The 19,749-nt window shown below is 41.5% G+C and overlaps 1 protein-coding gene across 4 annotated transcripts in view; it reads left to right on the forward strand.

Moving 5' to 3' along the window:
• The window catches only part of NLN (neurolysin), a 173,018-nt gene extending 164,457 nt beyond the window's left edge, over positions 1-8,561 (forward strand). For 3 of the 4 annotated variants that reach the window (XM_030193201.1, XM_030193204.1, XM_030193202.1), the window contains one exon: positions 7,267-8,561. In XM_030193201.1, coding sequence (XP_030049061.1) covers positions 7,267-7,401 — 135 coding nt within the window. In that variant the 3' untranslated portion in view covers positions 7,402-8,561. Of the gene's footprint in view, positions 1-6,730; positions 6,761-7,266 lie in introns of all 4 variants that reach the window. The other variant, XM_030193203.1, reaches the window with a different exon arrangement.
• Positions 8,562-19,749: the final 11,188 nt, after the last annotated feature.

Genomic DNA, 19,749 nt, shown 5'->3' on the forward strand with positions numbered 1-19,749 from the left:
CTTGACCAGTGCTCAAGGCAATATATATCAATTTCAAGTACAGTATTTCACTAATTTACAGAACCTGTTTCAAGTTTATTCTAATATACCTCAGATCAGTTGACCACCTCAGTGGTTCACAATAAAATCAAATGCATAAATAAAACTAAGAAAAGTAAAGGTTATAATCACAAATAAGAGGATAGAAATGGTAGGTATGTGTCCTAGGCTTGGAGAGATCACGCCTCTCACCCTGCCCACAACAACTAACAAAGCTGTCAGAGGTAAAGCAGATGCACTATGTGTTCTAAGGACCATAAGCGTCCAGGAACAAATTGGTCTTTAGGCTCTTTTTAAAATTTGGAGTGATGATTCCAGTCTCATGTGAGAAGGCAGATTATTCCAAAATGTTGGGCTGACCACATTAAAAATGGAACTGCAGATAGTATCCAACATATTGTATCTAAAAGAGAGCACAACAAGACAACATAACTGTAATCAGGATGTATAAAACAGTAATAATAAAATACAGCTAAACAGTAGACCGAAAATGAAATGAAAGCTCAGAATGAATTTAGCAAAAGCCTGAAGGGACAAATCTCCACTCCGCATATAAGTATAAAAAGCATAGGTAAAAATATGTAACTTTTTTTGTATTCTTTGAACCTAAACAATTGTTAGAATTTTTGGTGACTTAAAAGGGTGGTCCTGCTGCAATAGCGTTCCCTATTGTTAGCACTTAATCTGATTGTCACGCGATCTGTCTGCCTTGTTATTTATCCTGTTTTTCTTTGAATCTATTATTTTTCTTGCTTGACTCCAAGTATATTGTGGACTAATAGAATATATTAGGTAATCTAGACTGCCCCAATTTGACTACCCCTACTTGACTGACTGTACATATGTCCTTTATTGTAAGCTCTTTGAGCAGGGACTGCCCTTCTATGTTAAATTGTACAGCGCTGCGTAACCCTAGTAGCGCTTTAGAAATGTTAAATAGTAGTAATAGTAGTAGTAGATTCCCTGTTTCCTTTTGTTATTGCTGATTTCCTTTTCAACTATATATTTAAATGTTATTTTGAAATGCAAATTTTTTTTATGTCATTTCGGTCTCCATCACCTCTGAATGAAGCTGTTTTGGGAAAGATTCCCATTAAAGGGTGCTGCATGGATCACAGCCAGCTGTAGGCACCAGCAAACAAGCACACGGAGTGGTGCATTTTACCTATTATTTTGACAGTTAAAAACTAGGAATGTGCATTTGATAGTGCACATTCTGTTCATTATTAATATGCAGAAAATTAATTTATTGTACAAATTAATGTGTGCACAGTTCATTTGCATACATTAAAAGGTTCTAATGCACATTAACGACAATATTGTAAAGCACAGGGATGGATAGAAGCTAACAAAAATGCATGGAGGGGAGTGGCCAAAAATTGGTTAGGATAGCAGAAAACCTAGAGCCACCTGGTAGTGGTGAAAGCCTTGGCAAAGGGATGCAAAGATGGAAATCACTCACCATTATACGGGGCCATTTTATTAAAGCTTAACATGTGCTAACGGACATTAACATGCACTAAGTGTGGCCCATAAGTATAAAATAGGACATTCAGCATTTAGCGCACACTAATGTCTGTTAGCATGCACTAGGCTTTAGTAAAAGGGCATCAAAGAGAATAAGCTGGTGAATAGTATCAGGGTATTAGCCAAAAACACAAGCTGTGTGCCACACAGAGCCTTAGGGGCAAACCAAAGTACATTAAACTGGGTCGTGAATGGTATGGGAAGCCAGTGACATTTGTGGAGTGGAAGAGTAGCTAAGAACCCGGGGAGCCTGGTTCAGATCCCACTGTTAGAGAAATTGGTAATGCTTACTAGCATTTCCTGGGACAATTTCCTTAATGCTATGCTTCCTTATGAACAAGGAATGACCACACAGAGTATAGCTTTGCTTGGGAATTAGTATATCACTTTTAATTAGCTTAAATTAATAGTTACAGATTAAGTAGAAATTTTAATTATTTTCTGATTTAGAAAATGTAAAAAGTTTCAATCACAGTGTCTCATTGTAATGTTTTCACACAGGGTAAAGTTTCAAGTTTATTACATGTCTTGATCAGAGGCGTAGCTAGAGGGGGACGCAAGGGAATCGGTTGCTACCCCAGATGGATTTAAAGAAAACAGCGCCTATGCCGATGCCAACTGTTGTCAATTGGGGATTTTTTTTGTTTTTGTTTTAATTTGCAGTATTGACTTTCTCCCCTTCCCTCCCTTCCCCTACCCACCCCACCCCACTGTGGAACCGGCATCCCTCCCTCCATCCCAGAGTGCAACACCATTTTCTGTTCTCCCTCTCCCTCCAGACCATCAAACCTCCTTCGTTTAGTGGCCACTGTAGCATATAACACTGTAGCATTCAGTCCTTCCCTGTGCATGTCCCGTGCCCCTCTGACACAACTTCCTTTCCACGAGGGCGGGACATGCAGAGGGAAGGATCGGACGCTGGCTCAGGCAGCAGCGTGTTATATGCTGCAGGGGCTGCTAAACAAAGGAGTTTTGACAGTCTGTGGTGGGGGGAGAGAGAACAGAAAGCAGGACTGGACTTGGAGAGATGGATTTAAGGAAGCAGGCACTGGAAGGGGGAGGGGGGTTGAAGGAAGAAAGAGGTACTGGACGGGGGGGGGGGGGGGTTAAAAGGAGATACTGGATGGGGGGATTGAAGGAAGAAGGCGGTATTGGAAAAGGGGGAGATAGGGATACTACTGAAAAATGATGGGGGAGATGGGGACACAGAGGACACAACTGGAAAAGGAGGGGGAGATAGAGATACGGGGACATGTTGGAAAAGGAGGAAAATGGGGACCTGGGGGGTTATGATTGAAAGGGAAGGAGTTGGGGACATGGGGGTACATTGCCAGAATAGGGGTAAAATGGGGACCCAGTGGGGGGTTATGCTTCAAAGGGAGGAAAGATGGAGACACAAGGGGTAATTTTGGAAAGGGAGGAAGATGGGCACACGAGGGTTAATGCTGGCAAGAGGGGAGATGAGGACACTGCCGGTAATGCTGGAAAGAGAGGGAGATCGGGAGGGAAGGTAAAAGAGATGCCATAGGGGGTAGGTAGAAAGATGTCACTAGACCACAGGGAGAGAGAAGGAGAACATCTAAAAGAGAGTTCAGATGAAAAGAGGGGAAGAGAAGCTGAACCCATGGGAAGAAAGAGAGATATGCTGAGAAAGGGAGGAGTTGATCAAGGGGAAAAGAGAAAGATGAGGTGGGTTGGGAGGAGAGTAGGAAAGATGCTGGAGAGATGCAGTACTGTGGAGAGGGTCAGGGGAGAGAGAGGAAGTGCTGACTGGGAGGGGCTGGACAGGATAGAGATGATGACACGATACAGAACATGAGGGAAATAGGGACAGGGACCTAGAGGGAGGTGCTGGACATGACAGATAAAAAAACACAGAGGGAATGATGGTATACATGAAGAAAGAAGAAATGTCAAATGTATAGGAGACACTGGAAAGCAGAAGGTGAATGGGACTAGGGGAGAAGGGGAACAGGTCAGACGATACATTGGGAGAAGGGGGACAGATCAGAAGATGACTGAGAGTTGGTGGTTGAATGAAAGCATGTTGGGGAGCAGAGCAGGGAACTATAGATAGGACAGATGGCATGGGAATTTTGAAGGATTCTTGTATTTGGTATTGGTAGGTGTGATGGGGGTATGTTGATGGGTTGGGGGAATGAGCAAGGGTGTGAAATGGATAAGAGAAGAGGGGCAAAAAAAGGGGATGAAGTTTGAGATATAATGTGAATGACCTGGAAGACTGGAGAGGATGAGAAGCACTGAAAAGGGATGGGGGTACTGGAGAGGGGTATTGAAGAAAGGGGATGGGTCTCTGAAGGGATTGTGTGAGGGTGGAGATGGGATTGAAAAGTGGAGACGTAGTAGGATATGGGGTATAGGGTAAAAGATAGAAGAATGGCCTGGAGGCAAGGGAAGGAAGGAGAGATGGAGCTGGGGCTGGTGAGGGGTTGAGAAGCAGTGGAAGGTAGATGAGGGTTGTACAGAGGATGGGAATGGGAGAGAAAGGAAGTGGGTGAAAGATGAGGAAAGGGATAGGAGACTGGAAAATGAGAGGAATAGAGGGGTCAATGGAATGGAGTTGGGGAAAGCGAGTAGGTAGATGAAGAGTGAAAAGGATACTAAGGACTAGAAGGTGAGAAAAAGGGATAGTGAGAGTAAAATGAAATGAGTGGACAAATGCAGAGAAGAGAAAAGCAGGAGAGAAAAAATAAAATGAAAGATCAGTGCCAGACAGATGTAGAGAAAGAAAGGAAGAAGACAAGAGGAGAAAGAAGAAATGGAAAGTGGAAAAAAGACTGGGACCAGCCTAATTGTAGAAATAAAATACCCAGACAACAAATGTAGAAAAGAAAACAATTACATTTATTTAATAATTTTAAGGACTGAGATGTGCCTTCTTTGTAAAATGTATTTTTTTTCTATTTTTATTTTGCAAAGTACAGGAGAAAATATATTTCTGTTTCTTTTACTAGTATTGTACTGCTTACAAAGTCTGGCATTCTTGGGCCAGGTGTGAAGGAGGTGGTCTCCATTTCAGCTTTTGTCTGCATATTTTTTTTGGTTCCCTATTCTGTATCCGATGAGTGTCTGTCCATGTCCTCCAACTGAGGTGAAGGATTCTGTTAGAATGTAGTGTCTGTGTAGGAATCTGTAACAGTCCAGCTTATTCCAGTTTTCCAGTAGCAGGTATATTGGTGTTCTAGGGCCCAATGTAATATTTACAGCACAGTCTTTTCATAGATGGGTTAGGGCTGTTATGGTTTTGTAAGTTTGATGCTCTAGGACTCAGTGTCATGTTTATATAGCACTATTTTTTTCATAGGGGGGTTAGGTCTGTTGCAGTGTGGTAAGTTTTCTGTATAGGTTTTAAGTGTCTTTTTGCAGGGTTTGTGTTATTTCACAGTGTCTGGCCCTATTTGAAAATAGGCCCTTGACACCCAAATTAAAAATGCTCAGGACTAGTGGTCTCCACATCCTGTATAGTCACCACACAAACAAGAGCCCATCTGATTTAAATAAAGTGTCTAGCAGTGGAAGGAGTATATATACTGTTCCTGAGGTGATGGTCACAATCTGAATATTTTTAATTGCAGCTAAGAAGACAGGCTGCCTGCTCCACCCAGTCACAGGACCTCTGCTGAATCCTGCCTCTTGATGTAACTTGCTATTTCCTCATAGGCGGGATGCAGCAGAGGCAGCCTGTGTTAGTCATTGCTAGCCACAGCTACTGCACCTGAGCAGAAACATCAGCCCGCTGCCTGGCTAACACAGACTGACGCCTTTTTTTAGAAAAATCTACTCCCCCTGACGTCAAAACCTGGCTACGCCTCTGATCTTGATATACCGCTTAGAAAAATCTGTGTCAAAGCAATTTACAATAGACAATATAAAATCCATAAGAAAAGGAAGTACAATAAGGAAAGGAAATACACGTAGAGGAGAGGAGAAGTAACTAGGCGTAGGGATCATAAGCTGAGAAGGACTACATCATGAGGCCACAATTGAACCAGCGGGTATCAGAGCACAAGCTAAACCATAAGCCTTAAAAAAACTGGTAGGTCTTAAGTTGGGATTTGAACGAAGATAGTTGAGGCTCCTGCCAAAGTGCTAAAGGAATAGTGTTCCAGAGAGTAGGACCGATCACGGTGAAAATACAAGAACGTTCAGTAGAAAGATGAATAGTGCAGAGAGACGGAACCTGCAGTAGTATAACATTTTACTCTAGCTTACTAAAATTGACTTAGACTTTGCTATGGCAGCTGTCAGGTGAAATTCTGCTCAAAAGGGATCTGATTAAGACAAAGTTACAGTGTATTGGTTTCTATCTCTTTTCTCTCAATGGACATCTCTCTTACCATGACCCAGGGAGAGATTCTCTGTCACCCCCTCTCAGTGGAATCTATCTCTCTGGGGCACATTTCTTCCATCCCTCTGCTGGGCTGGAGACCACACTCCACACACTAGCTAATGTCCAAGAAATCCCATGTCCTTAGACATTGATGGTAATTCTGTCATTGGCCAAAGACAGATTAATGCCAGCTTGTCATTTCATGATAGGTCCATCTTAATGAGTCATGTCATGAGGGTTGATCCTAGTTAACTTAAGCTTGCACAGCACATCACTCATGACAGACCCGTTAAAGGAGAGTCTACATCACCCACATGGGCAGGCATGTTGGCCAGGTTGTCATGCTCTCAAACTGTATCTGAGTCACCTAGTACATCACAGATCTTCTGTGACCCATGACTCAGAACAAAAATCCAATCTCCATGCTGCAATATTCTGTTACATCAGCTTGGATCAATAATGCTAACAACTTGATTCTCTTAAAAATATAGTTTGTGCCTGGTTTGAACAGCTGGGATGCAAAGCTTAATTTGACCTAACTTTCCTATTGCTTGTTCCATAAATTGACTCAAAAATTGACTATAACGTCACCACAGCTCCCTGTGAAATTAAGCAAACCATTTAAGCCTCCATTGCCCCAGATACAAATTCAGATTGCGGGACCTCCAGGGATGGAAAAATAACTACTGTACCTGAATGTACATTGCTTCAATAGCTTTTGGGCTTGCAGGTGGTCTATAAGAAATACAGAATAAACAGTTGGCTTGCAAAAAGAAGTAATAGATTTATAAAGCTGTCTTTATTTTCTTCCAGTGAAATTCTTCATTGCAAGGTGGGGAATAGGTATTTCATTGCCATTAATGGCTTATTTTTTGGACTCCTTAGCCAGCAAGAGTTGGTCTTTCTATCTTTTACATTCTAGCTGTGTCCTCTTAATATTGCAATAATGGCATGTTTTACATGAAAAATGCAATTTATAAGTCTAAAATTTAAATTCTGATTTTTCTGTTTATCTGTGCTTGTATGCCTGATACTGAGTCTTTCTTGCAGTAAAATTGGTGTGTTCTTCTTTAGTTAATCACTCTGATCTCATTGTCGAAATCAATGCACAGAAAATTCATAATTTGACTTTTTTTTAAATAATCATACTACATTGTCAGCTTAGTCTGTTCTTCTGTATGCTATTGATTGTTTTTAATTACATTCTGTTTTCATGTTAATTGTCTTACAAAGTTAGTACCTGTTTTTTGATCGGTATAGAATGCGCTTCCTTTTCAATATTTGTCATATTTAAAAAATATATATATGTAAATATGAGATCTTCAACTATTTTGTTTTCTTGAAACTAGGTTGGATTGAAATACAGAGACATTATACTGAAACCAGGAGGCTCATTGGATGGCATGGAAATGCTTCAACGATTCTTAGGCCGTGAACCAAATGAGAAAGCTTTTTTGCTAAATAAAGGATTAAACTCACCATAGAGCACAACAGCACTTTCCTGTAGAACATCAGTGGTGAATAATTTGTGTATCGCAGGCTTGTCATGAAGAATTCAACAAGAAAAAAAAAAACACCAGGGTGGAGGAACCAAGGAACTGCTACAAACCAGAAGGGTAGAGAAGAGTAGGGTTGTCAGTGAGGCTTCCAACAATAAACAGTCAGTTATAAAAAGGTGACTTTAGTCATAAATAGGTAACTTCAAAAGTATTTGTGTTTTTAGACTCCTGAAGCAGGTGGTAACGCTGAAACACAGCTCCATGTCAAGTCTAAGTGATGATTTGACCAATAAATACTTTTGAAGTTACCTATTGTTAACTGACTGTGTTTATTGTTGAAAGACTCATTGACAACCCTACTCTTCTGAACCTCTGTGAAGAATTCAACAACATTAGCACAGCATCAGAACTCAACATAGTAGTATAAAGTTGATAAAATTCTGGGATTTCTTTGTACATGTTTTCAGTAGTATCATACTGCTGCAGTGTATTAGACTGACAGCACCATGAGGATAGTTCGATAACAGGGCACCTATTATAGACCTGCTCTATAAAGACAAGTAAGTGTGTACTATTAAAGCCCAAATGACTGGAAATACACATGCATTAAGGCATGATCATTTACACCACTAGCATAAGTGTATGCGCCTAGATGTTAGCAAGCGTGCCCATAAATGATAGCAATCTGTAATTAACGCTCGTACCAGTGTGCACCACACACTGGCAAAGTATACACTGTCATATCATGGTGCGTACTTTCCCGCTATTCAGCATTCTAATATGAGGTCATTTAGGAACATAAGTAGTAACCTAGGGCCCCTTTTTCCAAGCTGTGGCGAAAGGGGCCTTTTGCTGGCATCAGAGGGTGTTTTTGGCGCACGCTGAGGCCCCCTTTTAACGCAGCAGGTAAAAGGGAGGTCTTTCTTTTTTTTCAAGAAACTACTGTTTACAGGTCTTCCTGCTGCCTGAAACTAGGTGGCTCTTTATAGAGTTACCCCCTATAAGCCAAAATCCTTTGTTAAAGTGGCAGCAGCTGTGTTCTCCTTGTAACTGAGGAATTGCTTTCAAAGATTATCATTAATCTGTGGTAGAAAGCAGTTATTTTCTGTTTGGTGGCTCTGGCCGACACGTCTTTGAATTAGTTTCAGTTAAAAAAAAAAAGTTTTATTTTTGTATTGCTATTGATGGACTTTTTATTAAGAACATCAAGAGAGAATCTTGTTCCTCACAGTCAAAGGAGTTTTTATCAACAGTCTGATCAGGAGCCCATAAAATACACTGTAGGAGCTGAAACAAAATAAATTGGTGCTCCTGACCTGAGATTCCTGTTTCACACTTTTTTATAAGACACAAAATTATAATATCATCATTACAGATAAGAGGATGTTCATCTAATATCTACCCTCTATCAGGACTTGACAATTATTTCTAATTATGTTTGTGACATGCACACCTACTTTGCTATAAGACCGGTCAGAATAAGATGAAATGACATGACATAGTCATGGTTCTGTAACCTAAACTTTTATACAGTGAAAGTCTATGATTCGTTCTTTGTATTTCTTCAGTTTCAAATAATGTGTCTAGTTTTATTACACACGATGGCTTAATTGTGTAATGTTTTAATACATTAAGATGGTAAAGCATCCTTTCCTTGGTGATGCCATAATAAATTATCTGTTTGTCAAAAAAACAAGTCTTTTACTCATTGAATTAAAAATTTACATGTTGCACCAAACTGATTACAGATGCTGGCAGTCTTCACATTCAGGTGCATTGATATTTAGCAAGATTCCTGTGCAAGCATTCCCTTTTCTTGCTTAGTCTGATACTCTTGGTGGCCTGTTGACCTTGCCATCCTTTTCTACTCTTGGCGCTCTCCCCAGGACCCAGAATTAAGGAAGTCTGACTGTGCCTACTTTGCCAGCTCCACTGAACCAAGATGTGTCCTTGAGTTTATCCTGCTGTCTGGAGGCCAGTGGTTTGTCCAGCTTCCATTCATTATGCCTGGTATCACCTGCCAAAGCACATTTATCATTGTTGGGTTTTTGTTTTTGGTTTTTTTTTTGCTTACATTAGTTGCAAAGGATATACAGAAAAGTATATGGAGCTCAAAATTTCTAATTTTTATTTTTCAAAATTTATGCAGTCAATATTCAGCTGGTGGCGGTCAGTGTTTATTTATTCAAAAATGTAATAAAATAATTTAAACATAGCAAATTACAAATTAACAAATAATAGCTGATGCTTATACAGGGGATCATATTCTATATATATATATATATATATCCTAATCTCGTTGCACATACAGCCCCACGTTAATACATAATACAGTGGTAGAAGGTGCTAGAGTAATATAGATAATAGTAAAAAGGAAATAGATTTCACTGATTGTTATTAAGGTATGTATTCACATTAGACCAAAAAAACAGGTGGGCAGGCGGTTCGCTAGTCCCAGTAAAATGGAAGATGAGCTTACAAGTCTTTATTTTTGAGAGCAGGTAAAAGGATGCCCGACACGGCCATGTTTTGCCCAGCAGAGCTGCTTCAGGGGCAGTTCAATACTTCAAGGAGTTATCCTCTCACTTTCCCCAAGGTAGGAGAACTAGGGTGTGGTGTAACCACCTCCCAGGTAATACAGAGCATCAAACAAACTACACTACACCCTAGTTCTCCTACTTTGGGGAAAGTGAGATAACTCCTAGAGGTATTATATCACCCCTGAAGCAGCCCTGCTGGGCGAAACACAGCCGTGTCAGGCATCCTTTTACCTGCTCTCTACAATAAAGACTCGTAAGTTCATTTTCCACTGTGTTTGCATCTTCATTCACATTAGACCATACTTTTGTTTTGGCCATTGTGGTACCAAGCTTTTCTGCTAAACTGAGTTCAAATTTCTGAACTTGTGAGACAAACTACCACCAAAAATGTATAGAGAGGAGAGAGTTTTTTTTTTTTTAAGTGCAGGCTGCCACTGGCTACATCAGGCCTGGATATTCAATGCAGGGCCATGCCTGAGCACCAGGATTGAATATATAGTCATAACTGGGCATGTGCTGGTGTCTGGCATTTATGCAGGTCCCAGCTGTTATTTAGCTGGGACCTGCATAAAGGGATTTGTATAGTGCTCCAGTCCTTCTCCCTGGCTCCGTTTCTCCCTAGTAGTCCTGTCTTCCCCCATTCCAATCCTTCCAACACAGCACCCCTCCCAATCTGAATCCTTCCATAACTCACCGCTACTCAACTCTGGCTTCCCCAATCTGAACCCCACTCCCCCAAACTCAGCACCATTCTTGATCCAATCAGGGTCATCCAATGCTCATTCCACCCACCTCAGCTCCCAGAGAACCCCAAGACTTACATAGGGGCCATCCCTGGTGGTCTAGCAGAAGGGGACAGAAGTGGTCCACTTCTGGTCCTGTCTGGCTCTGGGTGCAAAATGGTATCCACTGACCTGTAGCAGTAATCTTACAATGTTACCAATAAGGGTCAGCATTCCATATAAGGGGTCAGTGGGCACCATTTTGCACTCTGAGTCTGTCAGAGTGGAAGGGAACTACTCCTGCCTCCTCCCACTAGACCACCCGGGATGGACCCTGGGCAAGTTCTGGGAAGTCAGGGTGAGTGAGAGGTGCATTAGGGAGATCAGGTCTGGGGAGAGGGAGGGCAGAGTTGCAATTAGATTGGGAGGGTGCAAGGCTGGGGGGAACGGATCAGGTAGGCTTGAGTTGGAGGGGGTGAGGATCGGAACTTGGGGTTTGTTGGAGGATTGGAGTGGAAAGATTGAGGAAGGGGCTCAGATCAGCTACCTGGCAGCTGTGACCTGGAAATCATCGGGTGCCATCGAATATTCAGTACCGGCACCAGGATAACTAAGCGACCAAAGATAGGTCTGTCTTTTCTGTGCTCCTATCTGGCTACTTGGCAATGCAGACACCAGCACTGAATATGGCTCATGCTTGTATAATTGCTGGCTCCTCACTGACTGCTCCTGGATTGCCCCTCCACTTTTGGGTTTTTGAATGGATAGTTAGAGCCAATATTCAGCAGTATTGCCCAGTTAAGTGCTGATGAATATTAGTGGCCAGCCTGCTCAGCATTGTTTAACCAGGCAAGAGCCTGTCCTGCTGGTTAACCCCTTTCGAATATCAAGCCTTAGTATATGAAGTAGTGATCACATTAATGAAAGCTATAAAAACAAGAATGTTTCAAAATGTTTACAGCATAGCTGACTCAGTATTTACTCGTATTTATAGGAGGCTATATAGCAGAATGCAAAATATTCACTGCGATAACAGTGCATCTCATTTGGCTTACACATGCTATTTTTTGTTACTATAGTGAATATACTTTGGAATGAAAATATTTTGCCTTCCATATATTTCAGTCTTGTCTTAAATTTTGCTGACAGGAAGACCACAATAGAGGAATCTATATTCTGCAGGTAGCACGAAGCAGTCCAAAAGAGCAAAAACCATGTCTAGATATCAAATATCTTTATTTCAACAAAGCTGGCCTTACAATCAAAAAGCCTGACGTGAACCATGTTTCGCCCTAGCAAAGGGTTGCGTCAGGGGCAACAGAAAAAAATCCCAATACAATTTAGACCATAAACAAAAATGCAAGTTGTCAAAATGAAATGTACATATATATATAAAAATATTAAAAACAGTACTCACAATAGCTCACAGAATAACAAACAAAGGGCCCTGTTTACTAAGGTACGCTAGCATTTTTAGCATGTGCTAAATGCTATATACGCCCATATATTCCTATGAGCATCTCTAGCGTTAGCGCAAGCTAAAAACGGTAGCGCGCCTTTAGCATGGCTTAGTAAACAGGACCCAAAGATGTTAAAACAAGAATATCTAATCATATATAACAGGGACTCTCAAAGAGCTACAAAACACATAAAAATAAACCGTATAATCACTTTGTTGTTAATATCACAACAAGACAGCCGTCAGAATGAGCTTATATATAAAATTTTTATCAACCCAGCAATTTTCAGAAAGACCAACAGATAGTCACATGGCAGTTAGCAGCAGCAGCAGCAGCATATAAAAAGCATTCTACTTTCCAGCATCTATATCAAGCTTTTATGCACTTCTGCCCCTAACGTCAAGGAGCAACAACATTTAAAATTCTTCACACCAAAAACATTTATTTAAACAAACCACTTAAATTAAAAATTATTTATAAAAACATACCAAGTGTGCAAAAAATAACTCATAAAAAGGGGGACAAATCAGGTCACCCTACAAAAATCACAGAAGACCCTCTCAGAAAACAGAAAATGACATGGCACAAAAGGGCCAAAACTTAACAGCAAAACCTCTTCCCCCCCCCCCCCCCCAACCCACCCCCCAAAAAAAGTTTAAAAACCTTTTTTAAAAAACAGGCTTTAGTGACTGGAACCTGCAGACAGAGCTGGGCAAACTTTTTATGATCTGTGTCCCGCAAATGACAAGACAGATAGGCTGGAGTGGGCTTTGCCAGTAACTCCAGTAGTTATAACGTAAGGACAGGGCCATATGGACTTCTATGGTCTATGTCCCAGAAATGTCGAAGAAAGACCATGATCAAGTATTTTTCATCACATTCATTGTTGATTTAATCATGAATTGATAATGAATGTGACAGTTGAGCAGACTGGACTGCCATCACTTACTATGTTACTATTGGGCTCATTTTCAAAAGAGATGGACGCCCAAAAAGTGATATAAATCGGCATTTGGACGTCTATCTCACAGAAATGTCCAAATCGGTATAATTGAAACCGCATTTTGGACGTCTTTCTCAGAAGTCCGTCGGAAGGATGTGCAAATCTCAAGGGGGCGTATCGGAGGCATGTTTAAGGCGGGACTTGGGCATTCCTAAGACTTGGATGTCTTTGAGCCATAATGGAACTAAGCAAAAACGTCCAGCACTAAAACTTCATTTTGAGCTGGACCTGTTTTTTATTACGAATAAGGGGGAAAAAAGGTGCCCCAAATGACCAGATGACCACTGGAGGGAATCAGGGATGATGTTCCCTTACTCCCCCAGTGGTCACTAACCCCCTCCCACCCCCAAAAAGTGTGTTGAAGAACATTACTTGCCAGCCTCTATGCCAGCCTCAGATGTCATATTCAGGTCCATGACAGCAGCATGCAGGTCCCTGGAGTAGTTTAGTGGACGTCAGACAGCTGGACCCAGGCTCATACCCCCACTACCTGTTACACTTGTGCAGGAAACTGTGAGCCCTCCAAAACCCACCAGAAACCCACTGTACCCACATATATATATAGTAACATAATAAATGACAGCAGATAAAGACCTGTATGGTCCATCCAGTCTGCCCAACAAGATATACTCATTTTACATGGTATGTGATACTTTATATGTATACCCGAGTTTGATTTGTCCTTGCCATTCTCAGGGCACAGACCGTAGAAGTCTGCCTTCTACTAAGTTCTGAAGCTAACATCGAAGCCCCTTACATTTACACTCCAGCCCATCCCTTATCTATTCAGTCATGATCAGGGTGTAAACCGTAGAAGTCTGCCCAGCTCCCATTTTCTTTCCAATTACCGGCGTCACCACCCAATCTCTGCTAAGATTCCACAGAACCATTCCTTCTAAACAGGATTCCTTTGTGTTTATCCCACGCATGTTTGAATTCCATTACCGTTTTCATTTCCACCACCTTCCACAGGAGGGCATTCCACATATCCACCACCCTCTCCATGAAACAATACTTCCTGACATTAGACCTGAGTCTGCCCCCCTTCAACCTCAATTCATGTCCTCTAGTTCTACTGCCTTCCCATCTCCGGAAAAGGTTTGTTTGCGGATTAATACCTTTCAAACATTTGAACGTCTGTATCATATCACCCCTGTTTCTCATTTCCTCCAAGGTATACATGTTCAGGTCAGCAAGTCTATCCTCATACGGTTTGCAACGCAAATCCCATACCATTTTCGTAGCTTTTCTTTGCACCGCTTCCAGTCTTTTTACATCTTTAGCAAGATACAGCCTCCCAAACTGAACACAATACTCCAAGTGGGGCCTCACCAATGACTTGTAGAGGGGCATCAACACCTCCTTTCTTCTGCTGGTTATGCCCCTCTCTATGCAGCCTAGCATCCTTCTGGCCATATAGGTGCCCCCTTCACCCATAAGGGCTATGGTAGTGGTGTACAATTGGGGGTAGTGGGGTTTGGGGAGCTCAGCACACAAGGTAAGGGAGCTGTGTACCTGGGAACATTTTATGAACTCCACTGCAGTGCCCTTAGGATGCCCGATTGCTGTCCTGGGATGTCAGGGGGACCAGTCTACTAAAAATGCTGGCTCCTCCCACGTCCAAATGGCTTGAATTTGGACGTTTTAGACTTGGACTTTTTTTTTCCCGAAAATGGCCGAAAATCAAAGACGTCCAAATCCAAGGACGTCCATGGTATTTTAGAACACAAAAGATGGACGTCCATCTTTTTCAAAAATGACCTTCTTCCCACTTCGGAATTTGGATGTCTTTATAAAATGTCCAAATTCTGATTTAGACGTTTCTTTTGAAAATGCCCCTCCACGTGTGTTCCAATGAGGATCTCCAGAATAATTGGGAATATATCTGTATAAAATGTATTTGCAAGTACTTACACCAGCCATGGAATGAGTAAGTATTAGCACCTAAATACCACAGATATACACATAAATTATAAGTATGAGTCCCCCCCACCATGTATGCACACCCCTTGCAAATATATACTATGTAAGTTAAGTGGGTATTTACAGAATAGTACTTAGGCACACATATGCACATACGTGCCATTATTCTAAACATTTATGTGCATAATCAGTGCATATATATTAGTATCTACGTTTAGAATTGCCCCTTAGTCCTGCCAAAGAAGCATGTATATTTGGTGCCATGTACAGCCAGTACAGTCACTTTATTAAAGGGTAAAGGGTCATGGACTTGATATACTGCCTTTCTGTGGTACAACCAAAAAGGTTTACATATTCAATGCAGGTACTTTCATGAAAGATTTGGGTGAACCCAAGGTACTGAGATTGCCAGAGGACAGATCAGGGAGACTATTTGTGGGATTTCCAGGAGTACTGGCCAGGGAAGACTAGTCCTTTTGAGGGAATAGAAGAGGAGGAAGGGAAGGTGGGCCTACAGGAGTGTGGGGCATCTGCAGGGTCACAATAGGGATCCATCCTCAGGTGTTATGTTTGAGTGAACACCTGGCATTCTTTCAATGAATGTAGGCCACATCACCTCAGACCAATGAGTCTTGATAGTTATGTGAAATGTCTACAAGCATGCATTCTCTTATCCTCTTATCAGACACCTTTGTGGAGTTCCCATGCCACTATCCAGCCAAATAAGAGGCTATATAGTTGTCCATAGAGTGACTGCAGCAGACGGGTGTGAAGATACCTTTACCTTTGGAGGAGTAAAACCACAGAAGATGATATATCTACCTCATTGCTCCTAAAAAGGAGACCAACTTTCAGCCCATTCTGGTCCTGAAGCAGGTCAGTTGGGTGTTAAGGATGCCTCATTCTCAGATGGATACACTCCAGTCTGTGATGGTAGTGGTCAGGCTCAAGGAGTTTCTTGAGTTTCATGGACCTAACAAAAGTCTACTTCACATCCCTATCAAGGAAAACCATCAGAGATTCCTCAGACTTGTGGTTCTTGGTGAGCATTTATAATTTTAGGCACTTCCTTTCAGGTGGCCATGCTGCACAAGGAGGGCATTTTGGTTTATCTTTATCTGAATGACTGGCTCAAACATGCAAAGTCCCAGGATGGAGAATCAGTTAGTCACTGCCAGAGTGATGTGACTGTTGCAGTAGTTGGGATAGATGATTGACTTTTACCAGAAACAGGTTAGATCCTTCTCTATCCCTGGAGTACCTGGGGGCCATTTTCAGCAAGAAGAATGGGAAGGTCTTTAAGATAAAGGATCCTTAGGTTGCAGGCTGTGATCCATGGTTTGCTATACTCTGGGAAGCCTTGGATAGGGGACTACTTCCTGGTCCTATGGACTACGGTAACCACCTTGTATATAGTCTAGCAGGCCTTTGCAAAGATCTGTTATCCAAGTGGATGGTGCTATGTTATGATTACCTAATGAGATCATCCCTACAGGGAGAGGCAAGGTATATTCTTGAGTAATGGTTGCTGGACAGGAGCTTGTTCAAAAGCATGGATCTGGAAGCCCTATACCAGCCTCATTGTTTGGGGAGCCCATTGCCAGAGGTGAATAGCCCAGAGTTGCTGGTCAATGACATGGACAATTCAGCCTGGAGGGCAGGGCAGCAAGGAAACTGCTTCAGATGTTTCTCCCTTGATCAAAGAGAATCTGCCCAGGTGTTTTTGGACAAAACTATAACAGTAGCCTATATAAATTGGTAGGGAGGAACTAGAAGCATCCAGATGGTTTATAAGGTGAGTCTTCTGATGGCATGGGTAGAAATCCCTGTCACTAGCATGCATGTCATTCCTAGTGCTGGGAAAGAGACTTTTCCTGTTCATGGCTGCAGTACTGATACTCTTTGCCTTTTTGTAGGATGGTTTGGAGAAGGGCTTGGCTTTGAACTTTTTAGAATCCAAGAAGTGGCACTTGCCTGCTACAGAGGATGAAATTGAGGTTCATCATTAGCAGCACATCTAGGTGTGATGCAGTTTGTCTAGAGGGATTAAACACTTAAGGCCCCTAAGGAGGCCTTTGTCCTCCACCTTGGATTTGAACATGGTTTAGAATGCTTTGGTTAAGCCACCTTTTAAGCTTCTGAAGGGGATAGCTGTAAAGGATTTTGCATTAAAGGCAGTATTTCTGGTAGGCATTTGTTCAGCCTGCAGAATATCAGATCTTAAGGCTTTGTCCTATCATGAACCTATCATGGTCTTGCAAAGGAAGGCGAAGTGGTAAGGATGGTTCCTCTACCAAAGGTGATGTCTCCCTTCCATGTGAACTAGTTGGTATTCCTGGAGGATACCATAAGGAACTACAGCTGTTGGAAATTTGCCAGACACTGAAGCATGGTATATGATGTGTGCCTTCTGCAGATCAGATTAGCTCTTTGAGCTGTTTGGAGGCCAGAAGAAAGACAAAATGGCTCACCGGATCAAAGAATCAATTGCTTCAGCCTATGTCTGCAGGTCACACACTTAACGGTCTGAGGGCCCACTCTATGAGGGAACAGGCTTCATCATGGGCAGAATATGAGTTGATTCTGCCCAGGGCTACAAATTGGCCTCCATGCTTTCCTTCACAAAGCATTATTAGCTGGGTATTCACGTTAGGGATGATGCTACCTTTGAGGCAAGTATGTTGAGAACAGGCATACCAGGATCCCTCCTTGTGTAGTTTCAACTTGGGCACATCCCATACATCAGGACTAGAGAAATGATAAGGAAAAATAAATTAGATCTTATGTGCTAATTACCTTTCCTTGAGTCCTACCAGACCAGTCCAGAACCTGCCCAAGTAGAAACATGGCCTACCTACTTGCTTACCGCATTATTTCAGATAGTATTGATTTTGTGAGGAGCTCAGAGTTACCCCACTGAATGTGGCTGGGTTGCTTGCTTCAGATTTCATTTCTAGAGCCATAACCACCTGGTTTTTCTACAGGTTCAAGCTGCCTTGTTTCAGGTGTGCTGTTGGAATTGGTGATGGCTACATGGGATTCTGTATAGGGTGAAATCAGTTCTCTGTGTTGATCTGCTGGTAGGGAAACAGAAACCCATATGTCTGGACTGGTATGGCAGGACTGAAGGAAATTAAATTAGCAAATGAGACTTCATTTTTAAAATACCCCTCATAAGATATAGATATAGCACAAAAAGCTGAAGAATGGCATGGCGTATGCCTGTAATATAAAAAAGTAGAAAATGGCAAGATGTTCAGTGTATTAGGACAACAAGCAAAGGCTTACATAGTAACATAGTAACATAGTAGATGACAGCAGAAAAAGACCTGCACGGTCCATCCAGTCTGCCCAACAAGATAAACTCATATGTGCTACTTTTTGTCTATACCTTACCTTGATTTGTAACTGTACTTGTAGGAATAAGGTTAAGAAACGAGCTAGTTGATATCTTGGGGTATCCAACTGGTGATCCTTCTGAGTGACTTATTAAGCTGACTCTTTCTGTTCTTCAGCCTCTCAGGCTCCCATATATACTGGCTCATAAGTTACATAAAACCAACTAGCTTGCTTATAACCTAATATGTTACAGTACCCCTATTCAAAAGTATAATGGGAAAATCCTGAGACTGTAACAGTTTATATAATAAGAGTTGGCATCTACTTATGAGCCAGTATATAAGGGAGCCTGAGAGTCTGAAGTAATTTAGAATGGTCCAATGTTGAACTGGTCTTAAAATAAATAAACTTAAAGTGGGTGCAGAAGTTAATTTTGTTCTTCATACATGTTAGTGGGTTTGACTGTTCATAGCCAAGGTTTCCTTCTTTGGTTGCCAGTAAGGATATATGTAAAGATCTCTTGAACTCTGTGTGTTGTCTTTAGGAAAATAACTCCAGATCAAAACAGCTGCTATTCAGATTAAAACAAAACAAAATATTGCCAAGAGACCTTGTGATTCAAGGCTTTGCTCTTTATCAGAACATTAACGAGAAGTGTTTTGAGACCTAGTGAATAGGATGTGAAATGTAGTAGTTAGGGTATCACAAGCTTGCTTTGGAAAACATTTAACAGGATGGGTTTTGGTATGTCTTCATCTTTGTCTTTTAATTAGATTTAGCTGTAGTGTGAGAATTCAATTATGAGACAACTGCATGGGAATTCTTAAGAGCATCTCTCTTCTCAGAGTTTGCTTGTATTTGCTGCCTGGAAACAGCACACCATTCAAGAGTAAAACTGTTTACTTAAACAGAAAATAAAATACAAATAGCACATGCTGTTGAAGAAACTTATTCTTCTCTATACAGTGTTTCCCAACTCTGTTCTTGAGGCACACACAGGCAGATCACAAATTGCGAGAGTGAAAATCTGTTTCTAGTGTATGTATGTTTATCTCATGAATATTCATAGTGGCAATCTTAACCCAACTGGCTGGGTGTGCCTTCAGGTCATGGTTGGGAAAGACAGTTCTACAGCAGTGATATTATTTTTCAAGCAAGGCTACTTTGAAAATAAAAATAAATGTTCAGTATTAGGACCATCACTTGATTAAGTGGCTGATGCTTTGGGCAAAGGGCAAGAGGTTTCCTTCCCAATGATGTAGCCACTCAACTGCTCAATTGCTCCGAGGAAAGGAATGTTATCAGTGGTGTACCACAGCGATTTGTCCTAGGGCCTGCTCTTTTTA

The sequence above is a fragment of the Microcaecilia unicolor genome, chromosome 2, assembly GCF_901765095.1.
Source record: "Microcaecilia unicolor chromosome 2, aMicUni1.1, whole genome shotgun sequence".
Lineage (NCBI taxonomy): Eukaryota > Metazoa > Chordata > Amphibia > Gymnophiona > Siphonopidae > Microcaecilia > Microcaecilia unicolor.